The 21,460-nt window shown below is 39.0% G+C and overlaps 1 protein-coding gene across 1 annotated transcript; it reads right to left on the bottom strand.

The window, feature by feature from the left end:
* LOC118577475 (translation initiation factor IF-2-like) lies at positions 1–20,701 on the bottom strand. Its single transcript, XM_036177670.1, has 5 exons — positions 20,373–20,701; positions 14,492–14,590; positions 10,271–10,344; positions 6,766–6,841; positions 1–103 (listed from the first exon to the last, which is right to left on the bottom strand). The coding sequence occupies exons 1-3, from the start codon at positions 20,699–20,701 to the stop codon at positions 10,326–10,328; spliced, it is 447 nt and encodes a 148-aa protein (XP_036033563.1). The 3' UTR covers positions 1–103; positions 6,766–6,841; positions 10,271–10,325.
* Positions 20,702–21,460: the final 759 nt, after the last annotated feature.

The raw sequence follows: 21,460 nt of genomic DNA, 5'->3' as shown, positions 1-21,460 counted from the left end.
TTTGAAGTACAATGGGATGATCAGGCAGAAAGTCTGGTTTTTTTTCTGCAGATGGAAACACTTGAAAGCTTCAACAAGAAATCTCTGCTGTATTTAATTCTCTCTGTAGATAGTAAAATTTAAACATAAATATAAAACAATACTATTCTAGATAACTCTTCAACTTGGTTTTGTATGTCTCTAAACTGTCCACTATTTTATTAAGTGGCAGGCAGTATCTTTTGAAAACATACGGGAAAAAAGGTTATCAAATTTTCCTTTCACATAGAAAGAAAGCCAAGGGAGGGAAAAAAGGAAAGAAGAACCAGATGGAAAAATATGTAATACAGGGCTTACTCAGGTACAGCAAGGTGACCTAATATTATAAAGTATAACAGCAGCAATATCTGTTGACTATGCCAATGGATATTATTAATATCTATTGTAATATTCAGATCATGCCCAAATGGAACCACTATGATCCTATCTAATCTCAATCAATACTGTAGTTTTAGTACAATCAAACTAATTCAAAAACATTTATTATATGACTATTGTATATCAAGAATTATGCTAGGTGATGGTAAAGAGTTCCAAGACAGGGTCCCTATCTTTAAGGCAACCAACTATTCAAATATTTGCCAATTTCTCCTCATAAATCATCCAGAACTATCATCAATATTGACCATATGCTAATGTTGAAAGCAATGGACGTAATATTCTAAACAAACTAAAAGAAAAGAACTGACATATTTCTTATCAGTGTGGAGAGAAAATCCCACAGGAATTCTCCTGACACTCTCTCATAAAGGAAAGCAAATGAATTCACTAGCAGGCCTGATCAGCAAGAACTGCTAAAGGAGGTCATTTAAGTTGAAAAGAAATGATCCTAGATGGAAACTTTGCTCTTCAAACGCAAGAGCACAAGAAATGATAAACTGGCCAAGTGCAGCAGACTCATGATCTTTCCTCTAAATTGTATTCATATGTGTGTCACTGTTAAAGGCTAAAGTTCTAATGTGGTCTGGTGTGTCTCTAAATTATAGATGTATAGAGTGGCCTGAATACATGTCCAGAAATGTATCCTCACCATATACTTGAAATAGTACAATATTAAAAATAAGTAACAAGGTTAACAAGTTTAGATATTATAATCCCTAGATTATAACTAAGAAAGAAAAGGTAATCAGAAATCAGGTCAATAAATAAAAATAAAATGAAAAACACAAAACCATCTAAAAGCAGGCAAGAAAAAAATCAAATAAAAAACCATCTATTATTATCAACAGAAACAAGTAATAAAATAATAGACCTAAATCCAAGTATATCAACAATCACTTTAAATGTGAATGCTCTTAAAAAAAAAAAACAGAACTTCTCTTAGGAAGGTTCAGCTAACAAATATTTGTGAATCATGGAATCATACAACCTGTTACAACTATTCAATTTTGTGTCATAGCACAGAAGTGGCCACTAATAATACATAATGAAGAGTATGGCTCTATTTTCAACAAATTTTGTTTCTAAAGAAGCATTTGATACACCAGCCATAGTTTTCTGACTCCTCTGAAAAGCATTGCATAAATGCATACAAGTTGACACTGGGTAAAGAAGACCTTCTTCCTACTCTGTACTTCCTGCAAATGACACATTAAACAAATACATTTGTGTGAAAGGTATATATACATATATTTGTGTATGTGTGTATATATGTGTGTGTTATATGTATGTGGTATAGATTTTATATATAGATATATATTATACCAAGACTAGGAATAAGAAATCGGAAGTTGCTAGCTATCTTCTCAAACGTAACAGACTTTTAGAAGACATGAAGCAACTTTAACAGAAATAAATTGGGAAACTTAGACAATAACATCAAGTATTATAAAACTCTCCTTCAGAAAGTAAGAAAATTAAGCACAAAAATCAGCAGTGATCTCAAGAGCATAATTAAATATTTTATCTAACTAAATTATAAACATGACACCTAAAAAAAACCTAAAAAGTTCCTTTTTAATATATTTGGTACAATATACAGATAGCAGCTATAAGTCAGACCATAAACAATTCTTAATAAATTAAAGTCTATATAATAACAAAATTAAATTATAAATCTATAATAATACCTATAAAATCTCAAATTTCTAACAAGTCAAATAATATATTTCAACATACATTCATAAGACACAATTAAAATATTTTAAAGTGAACAATTCAAATACAGCATTTAAAACTTGTAGAGTGGGGTTAGTAAGGTGGCTCAAAGGTTAAAATCCTTGCTGCTCTTGCAGAGGACTTGGGTTCAGTTCCCAGAATCCTCTTGGTGGTACACAATTGTCTGTAATTCCAGGTTCAAGGGATCTGACACCTTCTTCTTGCCTCCACAGGCATCAGGCATACATTTGGTGCCTGATACATATACTCAGGCAAAAATTTCATGCATGTAAATGTAAAACCTAAGTCTTCATCAAATATGTACAATATGGCTGAAACAGCTTCAATGGGAACAAATTCTTATTACATCAAAGGTTTGGGGCAACTCTATTGCTGAAGACACATATTTGAGTCATAGAACATAGAGAAATCAAGCTGGTACTGATCTAGAAGCTTTACCCTACTGGCTAGCTTTCATAGTACCGGAAGGTGCTATGAACACTACAAGCAGAGAAAAGTTAACCATCAATCTTACCCCACTTATCTCACACCTTGGGAGCCACAATAATGACTAGGCTGGCAAGCCATGCCCACTGTGGCAGTAGTACCATAAACATAACAGACATTATCAATCACTTTGAGATTGGATTGAAGGCCTATTCTACAACATGAAAGCCACACCTGGCACCGTTATTGGGCCAAGTACCTATAGTTGAACAAGTCATAGGCCATAACGGAGAAGTTACTACTTTAAAAAATTGTTTTTGAAGGACAATACCCATAGATATGCTAACATCAACAGAGGAAAGCAAACAGGCTTTAACCCTACAGGAAGAACTACTGGTAAGAAATAATAAGAGCCGGAGAAGTAGTCTTCCCAGAGAAGATCATTGGTTATCAATACCAAGCGGCCATCCCTAAAGTTACTACTTTCATTCGGATAAGTGAACACAGTATTAAAGTGACTGCTAATGACTTAGATTAATGCATCTCTCAACCTTTATCAGAGAAGCTTCTATTTACTTGATGAACACAGAGACTCACAACTGGCTGTGGTGCAGAGAATAAGACACTGCAGAATGATCAGCCCTAAATGGGGCAGACATACTCCACCTCCTCTTCCAAAGGCTCAGAGATCATTGAAGAAGAAGAGGTTATCAGACAGAGTGTAAAAGCCAGAGGCTGTAGACAACTACAGGGAAAGTGTCTTCCTGATACAGAAGGGCAGAAGGGCTCATATGAACTCACATGCTATGACAGCATTGCACAAGACCAGTACAAGCCCAAGTCACACCAAATCCCAGCGTGGAGAGGGGGTTGTGCATGAAGTCCCTTCCCTAGCTGAGGAGCTCTTGGCAACTGTTAGTTAGAAAAATGTTAATAATTTTTCTCCCAGATTATAGCTCCGGATAAATTGACCACAGTACAGTAGAATACTATATATCTAAGAATATTGGGGTAGCAGACATTTGTCTTAATGAGTTTCGAAGAGTAAAGGTACACAGAATTGGATGAGTAGGAAGTGGGGGATGAGGGAGACCTGGAAGGAGTTGTGAGAGGAAGGTGAGTGTGATCAAAGCACATTGTACAAAATCCTCAACTAATGACACATGTATGTTTTAAACATGTCTTAAAACATAAAACATATAAAGAAATGTTTTGTTCTGTTTCTGTGTTTTTCTAACAGTATACCTGACTCTAGGTAGTTGGGAAAGAAAAGCAGCTTATCATTCTGGTGGCTGGAAAATCCAAACACCATGGCATCTGGGAAGGAAGGAACTGTTGACTTTATCTTAACATGCAAGGAGGCATCTTAGCATAAGAGGCGTGAGCATGTTAGAGAGACTGGAATTAATCTATTTTAAAGACTAGGTCCCCCCCATTCCTTACTATTATAATGGGGAATTGAGCCTCAATAAGAGGTTTGTGGAGACAAATCATAAGAACCTTATCAGGAACCATATCATTAAGAAAATAAATATATACAAGTAATAACATAATAAGCTATACTGAAATGCTGGGGTCGGGTGGGGGACAAACTAAATAAACCCAAAGTAAGAGAAAGGAATTTACAATCACCAAAGACAAAGTAAAACAATTAAAGACAAAGCTGGTTCTTACTATCATCTCAGTAGATTGATTAATCAACAAAAAACAACTACAAATAACCACTGTCTAGAAAAATAATGGAGTTCTTACCAGGCATTAATTATAAAACAGAGATAGAATGAGCAACTTCCTACCAACATTCAACATGATCAAATGGCTGTATACATATTTGAACACAGGTTTTAAATTTCCTTGATATGGCCATTTGAAAATTAGAGTCTATTAGAATTACTGCAACTGAAATAATAATAATGAGCTATGAATGTCAAGTGTTTTCAAACAATTAGAGTCACAGATGCATCTAGCTACAATGTCACTCTAAAACGGGATGATGAAATTAAGCATCTACCTCTTCTATGGCACATCAACCCAACTTCTACCCCAGAGAAATAAAAAAAAATCCAAACAATAACTTTTTATATAAACAATCAATATCAACAACAATCAAACATTAAAATGCAAAAGGATAAATAAAATGTTGTATAGCCATGTAGTGAAATTCCAACCCACCACTTTTCAAGAAAAATAAAAAAGTAATACACAATAGAAAAAGATAGCAGTTAGTATTCGCTGCTTGAGTGTGGAAATAGGGAATGAGGCAAATGTGCAACAAATGAGTATGTTTTGTGGTGGAAATGCAGTGGTGCTTACACAATTCTGCAGTTTAGCAAGAAGACAGTTTACCCACTTAAAATGGTGACTTCTATAATATCTACATTGTATCTTGAGGTAAAACTGCTAAGTAATAGATTCTCTGAGATTTTTAAATTTGGATAATGAGGAAGAGACTGGATAGCTGCTGCTTTAAACAGTACAGCTCATAGGATGGGATCAATTTCGTGGATGGGAATGGCCAAGTGGCTGAAAACTAAGGATTTTTAACTTCACATTGGGCTGTGCTTCCCCAGGGGAAAAGAGAACAAGAAAAGCTATTAGCAAGGTGAGCATGTGCGCATGGCGGGAAGGGGTGTTCAGAAGGTAAAGAATGACTGATGAAATATAAAACACAGGAGAGAGCTGATGCTATTAATAACAGACCCAAATAGGGGCTTTAGAAAAGGAACTGAGAGAAAGATGGAGTGGAGAAAAACTACCAAAGAATGTGCAAAACCATTCCATATCAAGGGCCCTACAGTATCTTTATCTTCAACTGAAATTATCTAGCCAGACTATCACTCCTGTGTGAAAATGGAATAACGCCATTTTCAAACACCTGTTCAACACCCTTCTTCCTAAATTTTCTGAAGAATGTGCTTGAGCAAAGAGAGATGGTGAGTGAAGACAGGTGACAACCGAGGAAAAGCCTGAGTGACATCATGGAAAAGAGCCAAGCTGGGGAAAAGCTGGTAAACACCTGGAAGAATCACCTTTCTCTGAACTCTGTAACTTCATGAAAACCTAACCTGTTTGACCAGCATTCCCAGGACAAGAGATGGCAGCTGGAAGAAACACACACCTGCTCACTGACTGGAAGACATGGTATTTCAAAATGGTGATAGTCCCCCCAAGTAATCTACAGATTCAGTGCCATCATTACCAAAATGTTAGTGTTGTCTACTACATAATGGAAAACCTGATCCTAAAAACATATGGATTTCAATGAACCCCAAATAGTTTAAACTATCTTGAAAAAGAACAGCATTAGAGGGTTTATACTTCCAACAATCAAAACTTCCTACAAAGCTGCAGTACTCAAACAGTGTGACACCAGCATAAGGTAAAAATAAAAGGATTAGAACTGAGAGTTCATAAATAAACACCAATGTCCATATCACCTAATTCCCAATAAAGGTTCCCAGGAGGAAAATGTGTCTTTAACTCTGAATAGCTACATGGAAAAAAAATGAAGCTGGACTCTAATTTCACAATAGATCCATAAATTAACTCAAAATTGATCAAAAGTCCAAAAGTTATAAAAGTATCAAACCCTGAAGGGACCAAGAGTATATATTCGTAAGAGCGGACAGTCTTTTTCCCCCATCTAATCCTAAAATACAGCACCAAAAGAGAAACACGCCAAGTGGGGAGTCATCTAATGAAAATGCTGAGCACTGAAAGAAGGAACTGAGACAACGTGTTCCTTGTCTCGGCGCAGGCAAAAACACTGGAAATCAGGTGTCTGGGATCTGACGGGGTCAAACACTAAAAGTGAAGAGGGGCAGGAACAGGGAGGAGAGGAGAGAGAGGGAGGGAAAGAGAATATGTATGTATGCACATATGTATGTATGTATGTATGTATGTATGTATGTATGTATGTATGTATACTACAAATCAGTCAAACAAACCACCCAGTGAAAATTTTGATAAAATATATAACCTTCCATCTCATTGAAATAACTGTTATTCTGGTGTCTCTTTGAGAGCAGAAAAACCAATGTAATTACTAATACAAATGAATCAACCTAAAATATAATAAAATTCTTATGTATAGATAGGGAGGAAAATAACAAAGAGAGTTAACCTTATATGAATACTGAGGATACTCTGTGATTAAAGCTGAGAATTTTAGCAAAAGTGTACCTTTTTTAACTGGAGACTGGTGTTGCTGTTGCTCATTAAGACCTTGAGAAAAGGCTTGCATTCCATTTGTCTTACACTGTGGAGTAAAAAAACATACTTTTAAACTTGGGACTGAAGCGTTTATATAACATTTTGTTTTACCACCCAGAGGCATTTTGTAAGGCCTAAAATGTTAAAGAATTCTTGGAGCTAACTAATAAACTCCAACTATAAGTTTGCTTTTTAAAGTGAACAACAGAAAACTGGTATTCTGCTGCACACTTACAGCTCCAGCACTCAGGAGGCAGAGGTGGGAGGGTTGTGAATTCAAGGTCAGCCTGGTACAGAGGAAGACAAGTCAATCTCAGCTCACCTGTGAGCTGTTGCGTGGCAGGGAGGGGGCAGAATTCCCAAAAACAATATAGTTATTGCCATTGTCTTGGTTACTCAACACAACTAGATCGTAAGACTCTGATTCTGAAACCATATATTTGATTGTAGGACACAAAGGCATCAAACTGGAACTGACCTGAATACTTCCTCCCCTATGGCTACCTTTATAGTGCCAAAAGATGCTTTGCAGGCTACTGTGGAGCAAACAATCAATGATCTTACACATTAATAAACCCTGCATGCTATAAAGTAGTGACTTGCCAGTGAAGATGTGACCAGCACTGAGACAGTGGCATGCATGTTACACAGTTAACTAACCATGTTCTGTTAAGATTTCAGGCCCATCTCACAGACGGGAACTCATGCCTGGCGCTGCAAACTTGGTCAAAAGCCCGTGGCTTGTGAGGTAATATACTCTACAAGGATAGTTTACTACTGTTGCTTTGCTAAATGGACATGTCTAAGTCTTTCCAAATCTTTATGCCTACACTCCTAACTAGTAATACTCTCATCCTTGGTCACAGAAATACAGCTTTCATTCTGATGATACAGTGATAATCCCATGTGCTATGCAATACTGACTTGCCAGTATTGAGATGTGACTAGTAGTGAAATAGTGGCATGCATGTTCTGCAGTTAACTAAGCACATCCTGATAGGATAAGGAGTAGTTAATTCAAAGATTCATAACTGGTCAAAGTGAATGCTGACTTCTCAGCCCTAAATGGAATACCAGTATCTCTCCCACCCCTCAAGACTCAGGGAATATCCCTAAGATGGGAGTGAAAACAATATAAGCAGAAAGATGTTGTGAGATGTCTGCTTCTGGATATGGCATTGTACACATGAACTCAGGGAAGCTATGGCTAGCTGCATAAGACCTGCACACAATTGAGCCCTTCAGCATTCTAGCATGGAGGCAGAGGGGCACATGAGCTCCAGGACCAGATGGGGACTATTGGCTTTAATGGCAGCTGGAAGAGAGGGGGTTATTTTCTCTTAGAGGCTCAGCTACTGATAAGATGTTCATGACCCACTAAGCAACCCCACACCCACACACATACAAGTAACACTAACTGAGTTATAAAACATACACACACTTTGCACAAATAAATACACATAATTGTTTCTTACATCTGAAATTTTAGTGGATGATCATTAACTCTGAAACAGCTACTTCAAAGCAAGGCCTAACATCAAAGGGAAAATTATACTTTTTCATGCCTATTCATATTAAAATATTTCATTATCTAAAATATTTCATACTTGTAAAAAGAATACTTACTAAAAGTTTTTGCAAATTGATTATATGTTCCATGACATAAATGTCATAATCATACAAAGGTAAGCATGATCATCATGTTTAGATTTACAGTCAAAGACAAGACCAGATGAGTTTAGTGAGTAAGCCAAATGCCAGACCAGAGCTAGCTGAAGTGGGCTTTGAGGACTGGTGCTCGTATACACAGCTATGAAGGGTGTGCACATAAAGGAGTGCCCTTCGTCATACTGATGTGGACTTTTAACAAATAGGAACAAAATATAACCATCTTGTAATTTTTCAATAATTTGGTTTTCTTCTAATTCTTACAAAGATGCTAGTTAACAATCACTCTAATGAACAAGGTCACTTAAGGAACACAGGGTACCCATGAAATAGGAGCACTGTGGTTTGAATTGGAAATACAAAGAAAAATATGACATCTCTTTTCAGAAACTCCCAAACTCCCAAATATGAAACAACTTTCTCATAGACCATGTTCTTCAAATATTTTCTGTGTATATAAGAACAATATCAAAACCCAAAATATATTTTAAAGGAATATAAAGAAAGAGGTTAACAAGAAAAATGGGCAATAATGTGAATTGGCAATTATCTTTACACATACAAAAACTATATGAGTCAAACTAAACACATGAAAAGATACTCTAGTTCTCAAGCCACAGAAATAAAAGTTAAAAGCAACCACTTAGCAAGAAAAAATTTTATGTCTGATAATAACAAGATAAGGACCTTGGTTAGGTGACAGAGTTCCATGCCCTACATAGAAAATTTACCTCATTGCATAATCTGAGTAGCTAACAGAGCTAAAGGTGAGAACATTGTTTTCTGTTTTATTTTTGTTTGTTAGTTTGTTTTTCCAGACAGGGTTTCTCTGTGTAGCCCTGGCTGTCCTGGAACACACTCTGTAGACCAGGTTAGCCTGGAACTCAGAGCTCCACCTGCCTCTGTCTCCCTGCTGGAATTCAAGGTGCAAAGGCCTACACCAGCACCTGTGAAAATATTGCTTAACACAGCAATTCTCTCCCTGGTTTTGTTTGTTTATTGTTTTATCACAGAGACTCTTTCAAACTTGAAAAAGTGGAAAATGCACTGGAGAGCCATTATTACACTGGTATAAACTTGAAACAACTACCCATCAAAGGAAAACAGACTCACGATGGGGTCTGTTTGTGTAAGCTGAAGTGTTTTTCTCCATCAGCAGCCATGGACCTGCTCTGTTTGTTAGCCTAGCTTTCCAGTTGTCAATGTGTACCCACAGCTTAATTCTGGATGTGTCTGCATCAGGATATCTACTTAGGTTACTAAGAAGTGGACTACCAGGGAAGGGCCATAGGTTCACTAAGTATCACTTTGTGAGTTTAATTTTTCAACACAAACATTGATGTGAAAGAAAATTTTAAAAAAATAAAGTAATTAAAATAATTCTATTATGGCAAAAATTCAAAATATATCCATGGAAAAAATAACAGCCAGGAGAGTTAGCTCTGAGGAAGGTAGCTAGAAAAGGGAATTACTTTTAGAAAAATACACAGTGAGTTTTGAATTGTCAGCTTTTGTTTTTAAATTTTTAAACAAATATAGGAAAAATATTACATTTTAAAATGCTAAGTGAGAAGTATATGGATGGCATACAATCATTAATATATGTATATTAACTTTTTTTTTAAAAAAAGAGAATAATGCTCTTAACATAAGATCTGGCATACAGCCACTTATAGTCTATAATGTGTGTACATATATTACACACAAACACACACACACACAAACAAACAAACAAAATCCCTGGATAAGCATAAACTATGCCACTGAACTACTTCCCCAGCTCAATCGTATAATTTCTAAGACTTACTCGGCCAACTCCACTTTGTAAGCACTGAGTGTTACATGGATATTCATTCTGAAAGTTAAAAGGGAATACTGGTCCTGTAAGAAGAGGGAAAAACTATTTTAAACATTCACATGTTCTATAAATGATATACCATAGTCTAAAAAGCACACGTTTTTGACATCTTTGGCATTGTTACAAAATGCTTATAATGGTTCATTACCCAACATATATTTTTTCCACCTTCTGATGTCATAGCTTGTTAGAAGAAAGGTAACAAGCATGAGAAGACTCCACAGTCTAAAACAAGCTCATAAGTAATGATTTCCATATAACTTCATACACAGTAAACTATACTCTTACTGTGAGCTTTAGAGAAATCACAGGGGTGCCATAGTTGGTTGAGGGTACCAGGAAGGCTTCACAAAGGAATTTAATCTGCATTTGAGGGAAAAGAAAATTCTTCTGAGGACCTGAGCTGTACAAAGTGTGCAAATATGTTGTCAAAGCTCAAGATTGATATTTTTTAAATTTAGCTTTCTATCTAACAAGCCTCTAGTTCATTGTATCTTAAATGTATTATACTTCAATTATAGATCAGGGTTACCTTGAGTTCCTTCCCACTCATCTATGTCACAGCCTTAGAGAAAAGGGGTCAGTGAGAATCTGGACCTGCAAAATCAAGATTGGGAAGAGTGCTGGCAAAAGCTGATCACAGGGACGAAATCAATGGAATTGAATCTAAGACCCAGATGTAAATCTACACACCTATGGACACCTGATTTTTGACAAAGAAGCCAAAATTATACAATGAAAAAAGATAAAACATCTTCAACAGATGGTGGTTGCATAACTGGATGTTGGCATGTAGAAGAATGCAAATAGATCATTATCTATCACCCTGCATAAAATTCAAGACCAGTTGTATCAAAGACCTCAACATAAACCCAGTTACACTGAACCTGATGGAAGAGAAAGTGGGGAAGAATCTTAAATTCATTGAATGCATTGGAGAAAACATCCTGAATAGGACATCAGTCGAACAGGCACTAAGATCAACAGTTAATAAATGGTACCTCATGAAACTGAGAAGCTTCTGTAAGGTGAAGGACACTGTCAATAGGACAAAACAACAGCCTACGGAATCAGAAAAGATCTTCACCAGCCCCATATCTGACATAAGGATGATCTTCAAAATATGTAAAGAATTCAAGAAACTAGCCATCAACAAACCAAACAATCCAGTTAAAAATGGGGGCACATATCTAAACAGAGAATTCTCAAATGGCAGAAGAAAGTCAAATGGCAGGGAAACAAATTTTCAACATCCTTAGCCATCAGGGAAATGCAAATCAAAATGACTCTGAGATTCCATCTTACACCTGTCAGAATGGCAGAGATCAAAACCACAAATGACAGCTTATGTTGGAGAGGAGGTGGAGCAAGGGGGAACACTCCTCCACAGCTGGTGGGAGTGCAAACTTCTACACCCACTTTGGAAATCAATATGGCAGTTTCTTAGAAAATTAGGAATCCATCTACCTCAAGACCCAGCTATACCACTCTTGGGCACATACATACCTAAAGGATGATCAATCATACCACAAGGACACTTGCTCATCTATGTTCAAATCAGCTTTATTTGTAATAGCCAGAACCTGGAAATAATCTAGATGCCCCTCAACCAAAGAATGTATAAAGAAAAATATATAATAGAGTATTACTCAGCTGTTAAAAACAATGACATCAGTAAATTTGAAGGCAAATGGATGGAACTAGAAAAAAATCATGTTGAGTGAGGTAACCCAAACCCAGAAAGACAAACACATACTCATTCATAAGTGGACATTAGCTATAAAGTAAAGGATAAGCATGCTATAATGCACAGACCCAGAGACAGTAGGTAACAAGGAGTAGCCAAGGGGGAACACATGGATCTCCCTGGGAAAGGGAAACAGAAGAAATCTCCTGGGCGGACTGGGGAAGGGTAGGGATGGGAACTTGAAGGATCTGGTTGGTGGGTGGATGGAGGGGAAGAGAACTAAGAGAGATGTCTTGATGGAGGGGGAGGGGCATCATGGGGTCAGGTAGAAACCTGATGCAAGGGAAACTCCCATCAATCTACAAGGATGACCCCAGCAATAGTGGATGTGTAGCCTGGACTGGCCATCTCCTGTGATCAGGCTGATGACTACCCCAATCGTCACCAGAGAGCCTTTATCTAATAACTGCTGGAAACAGATGCAGAGACCCCATAGCCAAGCATTAGGCCAAGCTCGGGAAATCCTGAAGAAGGAAGGAAGGGAGGGAGGGAGGGAGGCAGGGAGGATGGATGGATGGAAGGAAGGAAGGAAGGAAGGAAGGAAGGAAGGAAGGAAGGAAGGAAGGATGGATGGATTGACTGTAGGAGCCAGAGGGGTCAAGGACATCACTAGAAAACCCACAGAATCAACTAACTGGGCTCATTGGAACTTGGATTCTGAACCAACAACCAGGGAGCCTGCATGGGACTGACCTAAACCTTCTACATACATGTGACAGTTGTGTAGCTTGGTCTACTCGTGGGACTCCTAACACTGGGAACAGGGGCCATCCCTAATGCTTTGGCTGACTCTTGGGAATTACTCCCCATACTGGTTGGTTGCCTTGCCCAGCCTGAATACAAGGGGAGGAGCTTAGTCTTACTTCAACCTGATATGTCATGCTTTGTTGATACCCATGGTGGTCTGTCCCTTTCTGAACAGAAACAGAAGAGGAATGGATCGGGGGGGGGGGGGGGGGTCAAGGGGGAAGGAGAGGAGGGAAGGAAAACTGCAGTCAGGATGTAAAATAAATTAATAAAATTTTTTAAAGCTGATCACAGGAAGGAACAGCTGCTATTTACTCGATGATAAACTGGAAATCTGACTCTACAATTCAGAGGACACGGGATCCACATGTCAACACTGGTGACCTGGAAGATCCAGTAAATTACCTGTCTGTGTTAATGCACAACTCTCTTGAAAGGGAGCATGACTACATAATGACCATTTTCTTGGAGGAACCAAGAATGGGAGCAGTCTGGTGACATGTCTACATTTCCCACTTCATTTTTATAGAAATAAAAGGAGTATATTTTTTCTTTATTAAGTAATCCATTAAATCAGTGGGTCAAACTAGACTAATGAAATTTTGAAGTAGTTTATATGTGTGCCACTTAAGTAAGACCACAGAAACCATTCTAGCAGAGTGGAATCACATATTTCAAGATTGTGTCCAAGAACACTTTCATGAACTGAAAGAAAAATATTTAAGATTGGGAGAGGGGTTACCAGGGATTGAACCCAGGACCTCGCATGTTCCAGGCTCTATGAATTAGTTATATCTCTAGCCAGTTGTGTGTGTGTGTGTGTGTGTGTGTGTGTGTGTGTGTGTGTGTGCCATAGTACACATGTTACACACATAGAGGTCAAAGGACAACTTGCAGGAGTCACTTCTCCTTCTACCATGTTTGTCCCAGGGATCAAAGTTGGGTCTTCAGGCTTGGGGGAAAGCACCTTTAACCACTGCACCATTTCGCCAGACCCCTTGGTTTTATTTTGAAATAGGTTATTACTAAGCTGTCCAATCAAACCTGAACTGTCTCTGTGGCCCAAATAAGCCTGGCGTTTGCAATCTTATTGCCTGAATGTCTCAGGTAGTTGGATCACAGACCTCAGCCATGAGTCCTGGCTTACTTACATTGTTATTGTTGTTTGACTTCTGAACAGCTTAAGAATGTCCCCAACTCCTACTGGCATTACATGCACAATGTAATGTTAGCCTCTAAGCATTGTTTGCTACAAAAAATGGTCATTTTGTTTCCTGTGTTTTTAAAAGACATTATACAACATGATTACTATGCACTGACAATAATCACAAGGTACAAATAATTTATATGGAGGGTGTTTCTCTGATCAGAGACCAGTTAACTATGCGATAAGACATTAAAATAAACAAGCAAACAAACAAAAAAGTCAGCTACTTCCAAGTAAGGCCTTATTCTCCTTTCCCTGCCTGATGTGGAAGACTCAGGGTCAGCAGACACTAATAATCTCTTTACCTTTAGATAGCATTTGTAATCTCTTCCAATAGAAGGGGTCATTAATTTTTATTACTTCTTTTAAAATCCACCTCAAATAATTACTTATAAATGATTTAACCTTCCAAATACTAATTAGTGGTTAATAAATTAATACTTAAAGAATTAAATACTCCATTACTCACCTGGAGAAGAAGAGAGATGACGAACAGGTCTTGCTGGTTGAAGCGGTTTGCCAATCAATTTTTTGGTTTCCATTGTCATAAAGACCTTGAGGTTCCATACTTTAATGGGAAAAACACATTTTTATCTTTTAGACAAAATAATAAAGACCATTTATACCCTTTTCCTATATGTGAACAAAAACAATACTGATTTGAAAACATTAAATGGAAACATACATGAAATTCATTCAAAATATTCAACCTCTCTACAGTCTTCACCACAATTACACAACCCCTCTTTAAGGCATTTCCTCCTTCACTTTATGTGACTCTATCATCTTGTATTGTTTCCTATGTCTTTGGCTGCCTCTTCTAATTACTTTCCTCTTCTACTCCTTAATTGTAAATTTACGGATGATTACATTTAGCTTTAGTCCTTTCAGCTAACTCATTGATATTCATATTTACAGCTAGCCACATACACATGAAAATATGATGTGATGTATACCTTAGCCTTTATGTATTAAATGCCCCACTGTTATTTCCATTTCTACATTATCATTGGCATGTCACTTAAACATGTCCAAAATGGAATTAAGAGCTGTGGTATCAAAAATGTTCTCCTGAATTCTTTAATCACCAACTCCCTTTAACACCCTTTTACTAGACACACCCTCAATTTAATGGTTTTAGTCACTCTGATTCCTGTCCATTTTTCTGCCAAAGATTCCTCATGCGTTTTATCTACTCTCTTAATTTCACAGCCCTGGCAGTCCTTGAACTCTCTCTGTAGACCAGGCTGGCCTCAAACTGCCTCTGCTTCTCAAGTGCTAGGATTAAAGCTATGTGCCACCACTGTCTGGCCATAGAAGTTCTTAATTGATCTCTCTGACCACCTTTTAAATAGATGTAAATGATTCCCACATGTGACCTTGTGACACCAAGAATATGTCTACATTATAACATTTAGAGGACATTATAGTATACTTTTTCTTCCATACTAGAAAAAAGTGGAAAATAGGTTCTTCTTAATGAAGAAACATTAATTCACCCAATATCCTCTAAAAATATAAAATATGGATAAAGTTCCTTGAGCAACTAGATAAATATTGCCATCTTTTGAACTGTGGTCCTTTTGTATACACCTAAAGTTTAAAAACATGAGCATGTGACTAGTGGTACATGCCTGAAGGCTGTAACCCCTACTGCTTGGATAATAAGGCAGAAAAATTGCAAGGCCACCCTAAACAACTTAACAAGATCCTGTGTGTGTGTGTGTGGGGGGGGGAGTTAAAAATACCTTGGAATATATCTAAAGGGTAGATATATTGCCTACCATATGCAAGGATCTAGATTACCTGACACTACCAAAACAAAACAAAAATATTGCCCACCAGTTCAAAATCTTCTGCACTAATAATAATAGAAGCAGGTTATATCCATGGTATGTATAACAAGCCATTTATGTACATATTATTATAAATAACTCTATACCATTCATAGAAGTCAGGAAGAGAGGTATGCCCTGTAATCCTACCACTTAGAAAGCTGAGGCAAGAAGATTGCAAGTTAGAGGCCACAATGGGACACCTAGTTAAATCCAAAGCCATCTTGAGCTACTTGGCTGTGTTTCAAAATTAATGATTTTTATGTAAGCATGCCTGGATTCATATCATGCCTCCAACACCTACCTATATGACAGTAGATAATAACCATCTTACTCCCTAAGCTTGATGTTAATACTAAATAGTATAACTTACATAAATCACTGAGGAATGCTGGTGTTACTCACTAGAAGTTAATGTGTCATTCTCATTTTATAGTTCAGGTATGGAGAAAGAATGTAATCATGCAAGGTCAGCAGACTAAGAAGTGATATCTAGGCTTTGCCCATGCTGGGGGACAATCTTCTATCCTTCCCACACTTAGGCTAAGCTGCTCAGGTTCTCAATAAGAAGCCTTTTTATGTTTTCACAAAACATTTCTGTAACCTCTTCCAACCCAGTACTTACTACACACATTGCAACTACCTATTAATTAATGTTTAAATTTATTGAGAATTTAATACACATATTCAATGTATTTGATCATATTAACCCTCTACTCTCCTCCGCTCTCAGTCCCCCATCAACTATCAAACTCCAGTTCTCCCTTTCAGGAATGCATCTAATGTGAGCCAACTCCTCTGTGAAGGTGAATATTCACTAAGTTGTTGAATGAATGTTATTCTGTTTCACCATGGATGGAAATCCAACTATGTCTCCAGACTCTTCACTTTACCTGCTATTAAACTTTCTGGACCAAAGCAAGGTGTTGCTATTTCCTCACAGAATATCTTCGAGTCTCAACACATGGCTTAAAGAAAAGCAGCTTTCAATGTTCTGATAAGTAGTCAAAAGTAAAATAATCATAATTCCGCTTTCCTTACCTTCCTTCTCCATCGGTCTATTCTTTTTGCTAAAATATATCATGTAAATATATTATGTTTATTTGAATATACCAATAATTGGCTGAGGCCACAGGAACTGTATTTCAATTATCTTTTCATCCTATTATCTACAACATAATTAATTTTAGTAAGTAAACAAAAAAAAAACCTTTCTTATTATAAGTAAAATCTCCCAACATCTTCATAGTACATGGCTTCCTAAATTCTGGTGTACAGACCTTGCTTAACTTTAAACAGGTCATCAAAATTAATTATGATCTTAAGCAAATGGTAAGCCCTACTTACATTTTCTTAAGCATAAGATATGATTACTAATTACTGTTTTGTCCTAAGAGATGCTCTCTTTTGTTTAAAAGTCTGGACATACATAATTCCAGTATTTCAATAATAAGTATACTTCTTCTTAGTTATGCTAACTCATATCAGAGTTAATTTTTCCTCAAGTATGGGGCTAAGCCTACCAGGGCCCATCAATGCCTATCTTGCTTTTATATATTAACTAGTGCTGTTTTAACATAGCAATTAGCCTTCTAAATAAATCAATATTGCATTTGTTCATGACACAACACTGATCTAACAGGAAGAAAAACCCTCAAATATATATTGACTGTTTCCTATACAGAATATTTAAAATAAGGGTCAAAAGCCATCTAATGTGAATATTAGCTAGAATATGTATTTCTTCACTTCATGCTCACCCTATCAGTTCTGACGAGGACTCTAGTAATACCACACAGCAACTGTCCTCCCTGCTTCCCACATAAAACTAGTGAATCAGAACACAAAAGAATAGAAGACCTTGGCACACAGTTCCTTGTTTTCCATTGCTCAGCTGAAACTGAGCTGTAGACTGTGAAGTCTCTTCCAGCTGCTGAGCAAGGCAAATCCATAGTATTCAAACTGGGGAATTCCAAGAGTTGGGAGTTACAGATCTTGCAAAACACTAAACAGAAAATGAAAGCCCTTTTGGTACCACCTACCTTCCAGTTGGCAGTAGAAAAGAGACACCTACAACTTCCCATAGATAAATTCACATCTATCAGGAAATTATAAAATATGGTTGCACACATATTAATGAATGTTTTCTTTTAAAACCAAACTCGGTTTGCACAGACACACTGACATGATAGAAGATGATCTAGAAATCATGATGCATAGTACACGCTATCATCATTTATTAATTAGAGGGTTAAGTTTTTACAAGATAACCACCACACATATCTGAGCTACAGATGCTAATCAAGAGAGGACTCCATGAACCACAATCCAAATTTCCATCGGTTAAAAATAACAGAAGTTTACCTGTTATTTATTAGCTACTAAGATGGTGTATAAAATAACCTCAGTTTTTAATGCCTGTTTCATCCTAAAGCTTAACAGCTTCCTTGATGCTGCCAGTGCTACCCAGGGTATGCATTTATCTCCTCAACTTTTCAAAGGACAGTAGCTGCAAAAGAAACAATCTCACTGATAATGTTGAGTAGCAAAGGGCAGGCCCCTAAGAAGGTTCTCTTTTAGAATACAAATGTACAGTTTGTGACTTAGATCTCATTATATTTTTAAAAGGTCATTTGACATAATATCTCAAAAATATTCATTCTATTAATATATTCCTCAGAATGGTTGCTAAATAAAATTTCTTTCAAGTTTGGAAAATGTATCCTCTTGAAAGACCGGTTGCTTAGGAGTGAAATCAGTGGACTTATTAGGCCTATTAGGGAAGCACCTTTTAGCTATTATTCCACATGTGCCAATACTAACTACACCCTGGGTTCCTTTCTTGTTTTGCAGAAGCTGTCCTCATTAATTCTGAGATTACAAATTAACTAGAATTTTCTAAAATATAGTAGAATAAGCATGTAAACTGAAAAATTTGGATGCAATCTGTATCGAGTATAGATGTCTTAAATTAAAACACCATTTCTTTATATATTACTGCATCCTAAATACAAATGTGACTTCATTTAACAGAGCTATACATTAACTGTTGAAATGGTTAGTCCCACTTTACAGACGAGAAACATGAGGTTCAGAAACCCCAGTCTACAGAGTTAGCCAATTCATCAGTCTCCAAAGTTGCTTATTTGTTCAGGCATGACTCCACTGTTACATGCAATTATTTTATGTATTGATGAAAAATTAACTAGGAGATGGCACATTCATGTTTAAAGCCTTGGTGAATAAATTGTATATGCTAACACTTTCCATTTCCTCAATTTACATTTTTTTTCTTAGAATATTTTATTATGACATGTTTTCCTCATACTAATCATAATTCAGAGTTTAAGATATACAGGGCTGGGTGTGTGGCTCAGGTGATAAAGTACTTGCCTATCACGTATGAAGCACTGGGTTTGATTCCCAGCACGGCAAAAACCCGGGTATGATGGCTCATACCTATAATCCTAGCACTTGGGATCAGGAATTCAAACTCATCCTCGGCTTCAGAGTGAATTAGAGACCAGCCACAGCTAGACATGCTGAGTACTAAAATTAAAATCTCCCTTTTAAATTCTGGGCGTCTTGAGGATAAGGATGTATCTCAGCGGGAAAGTGCTAACGCTGGGATGTGTGAGGCCTTTAGTTCTATTCCCAGCACCACCAAAATAAAGATGCAGAGTTTTAGTATAATTTAAAAACAAGATCACTTTTATTTACCTTCCGTATATATCCCATGTGAAAACTCGTTAAGATTTAAATTCAATTTCCTACTTCAAAATTCCACACTACAAAGTATTCCTTAAAACCAAACTCTGCTTGTTAAGACAACCAGTCCTGATAGAAAATAATACAAGAAAAGTAACAAAACAAATACAAACGGGCGACAGAATCTACTACTAGGTAGTTAAAAGAACTTTATATTCCATAAATCTAACTGGCCTATTTGGTTTTTTAAAAAATCAAAAACTATCCAACAGCTACACGCAGCATCTTATTTTTCCCACTTTCTCTAAAAAAAACTCAGGGGGTGGGCCACAAAAGAGTCTTTTGGTTGCTGTTGTTTGTTTCTATGTTTTGGATTTTGGTTTTGTCCGTTTTGGTATCTCTCAATAAAAGACACAGTTTAACGAATCGCTGAGACAAGATGTCCAGGCAACAGGTGTGTGCCCTGCAGTCTGGACCTTCTCACCTGCGGGCACCAGCCGGCACCTGCGGGCACCAGCCGGCACCTGCGGGCACCTGCGGGCACCAGCCGGCACCTGCGGGCACCTGCGGGCACCAGCCGGCACCTGCGGGCACCAGCCGGCACCTGCGGGCACCTGCGGGCACCTGCGGGCACCAGCCGGCACCTGCGGGCACCTGCGGGCACCAGCCGGCACCAGCCGGCACCTGCGGGCGGACCGGCTCGGAGGCCCCAGGGTTTGCGGTGCCTCCGCTCCCGGTGCCCGCTCCTCCGCGGTGCCCGCAGCCCACCCGGCGCCCGGGCTCTGCGGGCGGCCTCCCGTCACCTACCGCCTCAAGACCTGGGAGGGTTTCCGGCGCGGCGTCGCGGCGCTCAGCCCAGACACGGCGGCCGAGCGCCCGGCTGCCGTCGGGGAACGGCTCTCGCCGCGAGTCGGCTCGCGGCCTGGGGCGCCGCGGCCGCGGGCAGAGGGCGGGGCGCGGGCCCGGGCGGGCGGGCGGGGCCCCGGGGCCAGGACCGTTAAACCGGCGGCGCGCGTCCGGGGCAGCGCCTGGGGCGGTCGGCGCGGCGCGCGCAGGCGGGCGGGCGGGCGAGCGGCGACCTCCTGGTCGGGCAGGTGCGGACCGGCGGGCTTGCCCTGGACGGGGCGCGCCCGCATGCACCGCCGCGGGGACCCACGTCCTCAGCCCCACCGTCGCGGAACCCTTGGCAGGCCGTCTACTGCGTGGAGCCCGAGGGCGGGGTCCGGGCGGCCTCTGTGAGCAAAGCCGCCTCTGTGAGCAAAGCCGCCTCTGTGAGGGAGGCCGACCCACGGAGGGGAGCAGGGTCCGAGGGTGCCCCGCTATGACCCAAGCTCCCAGCAGGCGCCCGAAGCCTTCTTTTTTCCCCCGATTCTGCCTGGTGTGTCTTCTGGATTCCAGCTGTGGACAAGGATGCTGGTGGAGAAATGGTGTCCATCCAGCGGGAATACGTATTTTCACCGTATTTTCTGTTGCTGTGACCAAAAGAACACTGGCATAGACTAAAGAGGGGCTATTTGGGCTCACAGTGTGAAGGTATAGACTGTCCTGGTGAAGAAGGTGCGGCAAGAGCGTGAGGCAGCTGGTCACAGTTCATCTCTTGTCAAAAGCAGAGGTTCAGTCCTGCAAGCCCAACCCATTCATGATGCTCCTGTTCTCACTTCAACCCAGTCTGGAAACTCTCACAGACCTGTCCTGAGGTTTGGTGCCTGGATGACTCTAGATCCAATCGAGTTGACAGCATCCCACTCAGCAGATTACAGTCCTGAAAAGATCAAAATTAGTTAACGAAACCCAGTCCAAATCCGTTGTTTTCCACGTTCCTTTCCGTTCTCGTCAACTTTTTTCACTGCCATCTCAGGATGTCCATAGGCCTGTGCGGAAGGACGTGTGTGTGT

Source organism: Onychomys torridus, chromosome 2, assembly GCF_903995425.1.
Source record: "Onychomys torridus chromosome 2, mOncTor1.1, whole genome shotgun sequence".
In the NCBI taxonomy this organism is placed as follows: domain Eukaryota; kingdom Metazoa; phylum Chordata; class Mammalia; order Rodentia; family Cricetidae; genus Onychomys; species Onychomys torridus.
This window is presented reverse-complemented; position numbering and strand designations above follow the sequence as displayed.

Excerpts from the sequence above, each read along its gene's own strand:
- LOC118577475 (XM_036177670.1), bottom strand. The coding sequence starts at position 20,701 with ATGCGGGCGCGCCCCGTCCAGGGCAAGCCCGCCGGTCCGCACCTGCCC. Across the intron at positions 14,591-20,372 it reads CCCTCCCAGGTCTTGAGGCG|TATGGAACCTCAAGGTCTTT; the intron begins GTAGGTGACGGG and ends TTCCCATTAAAG.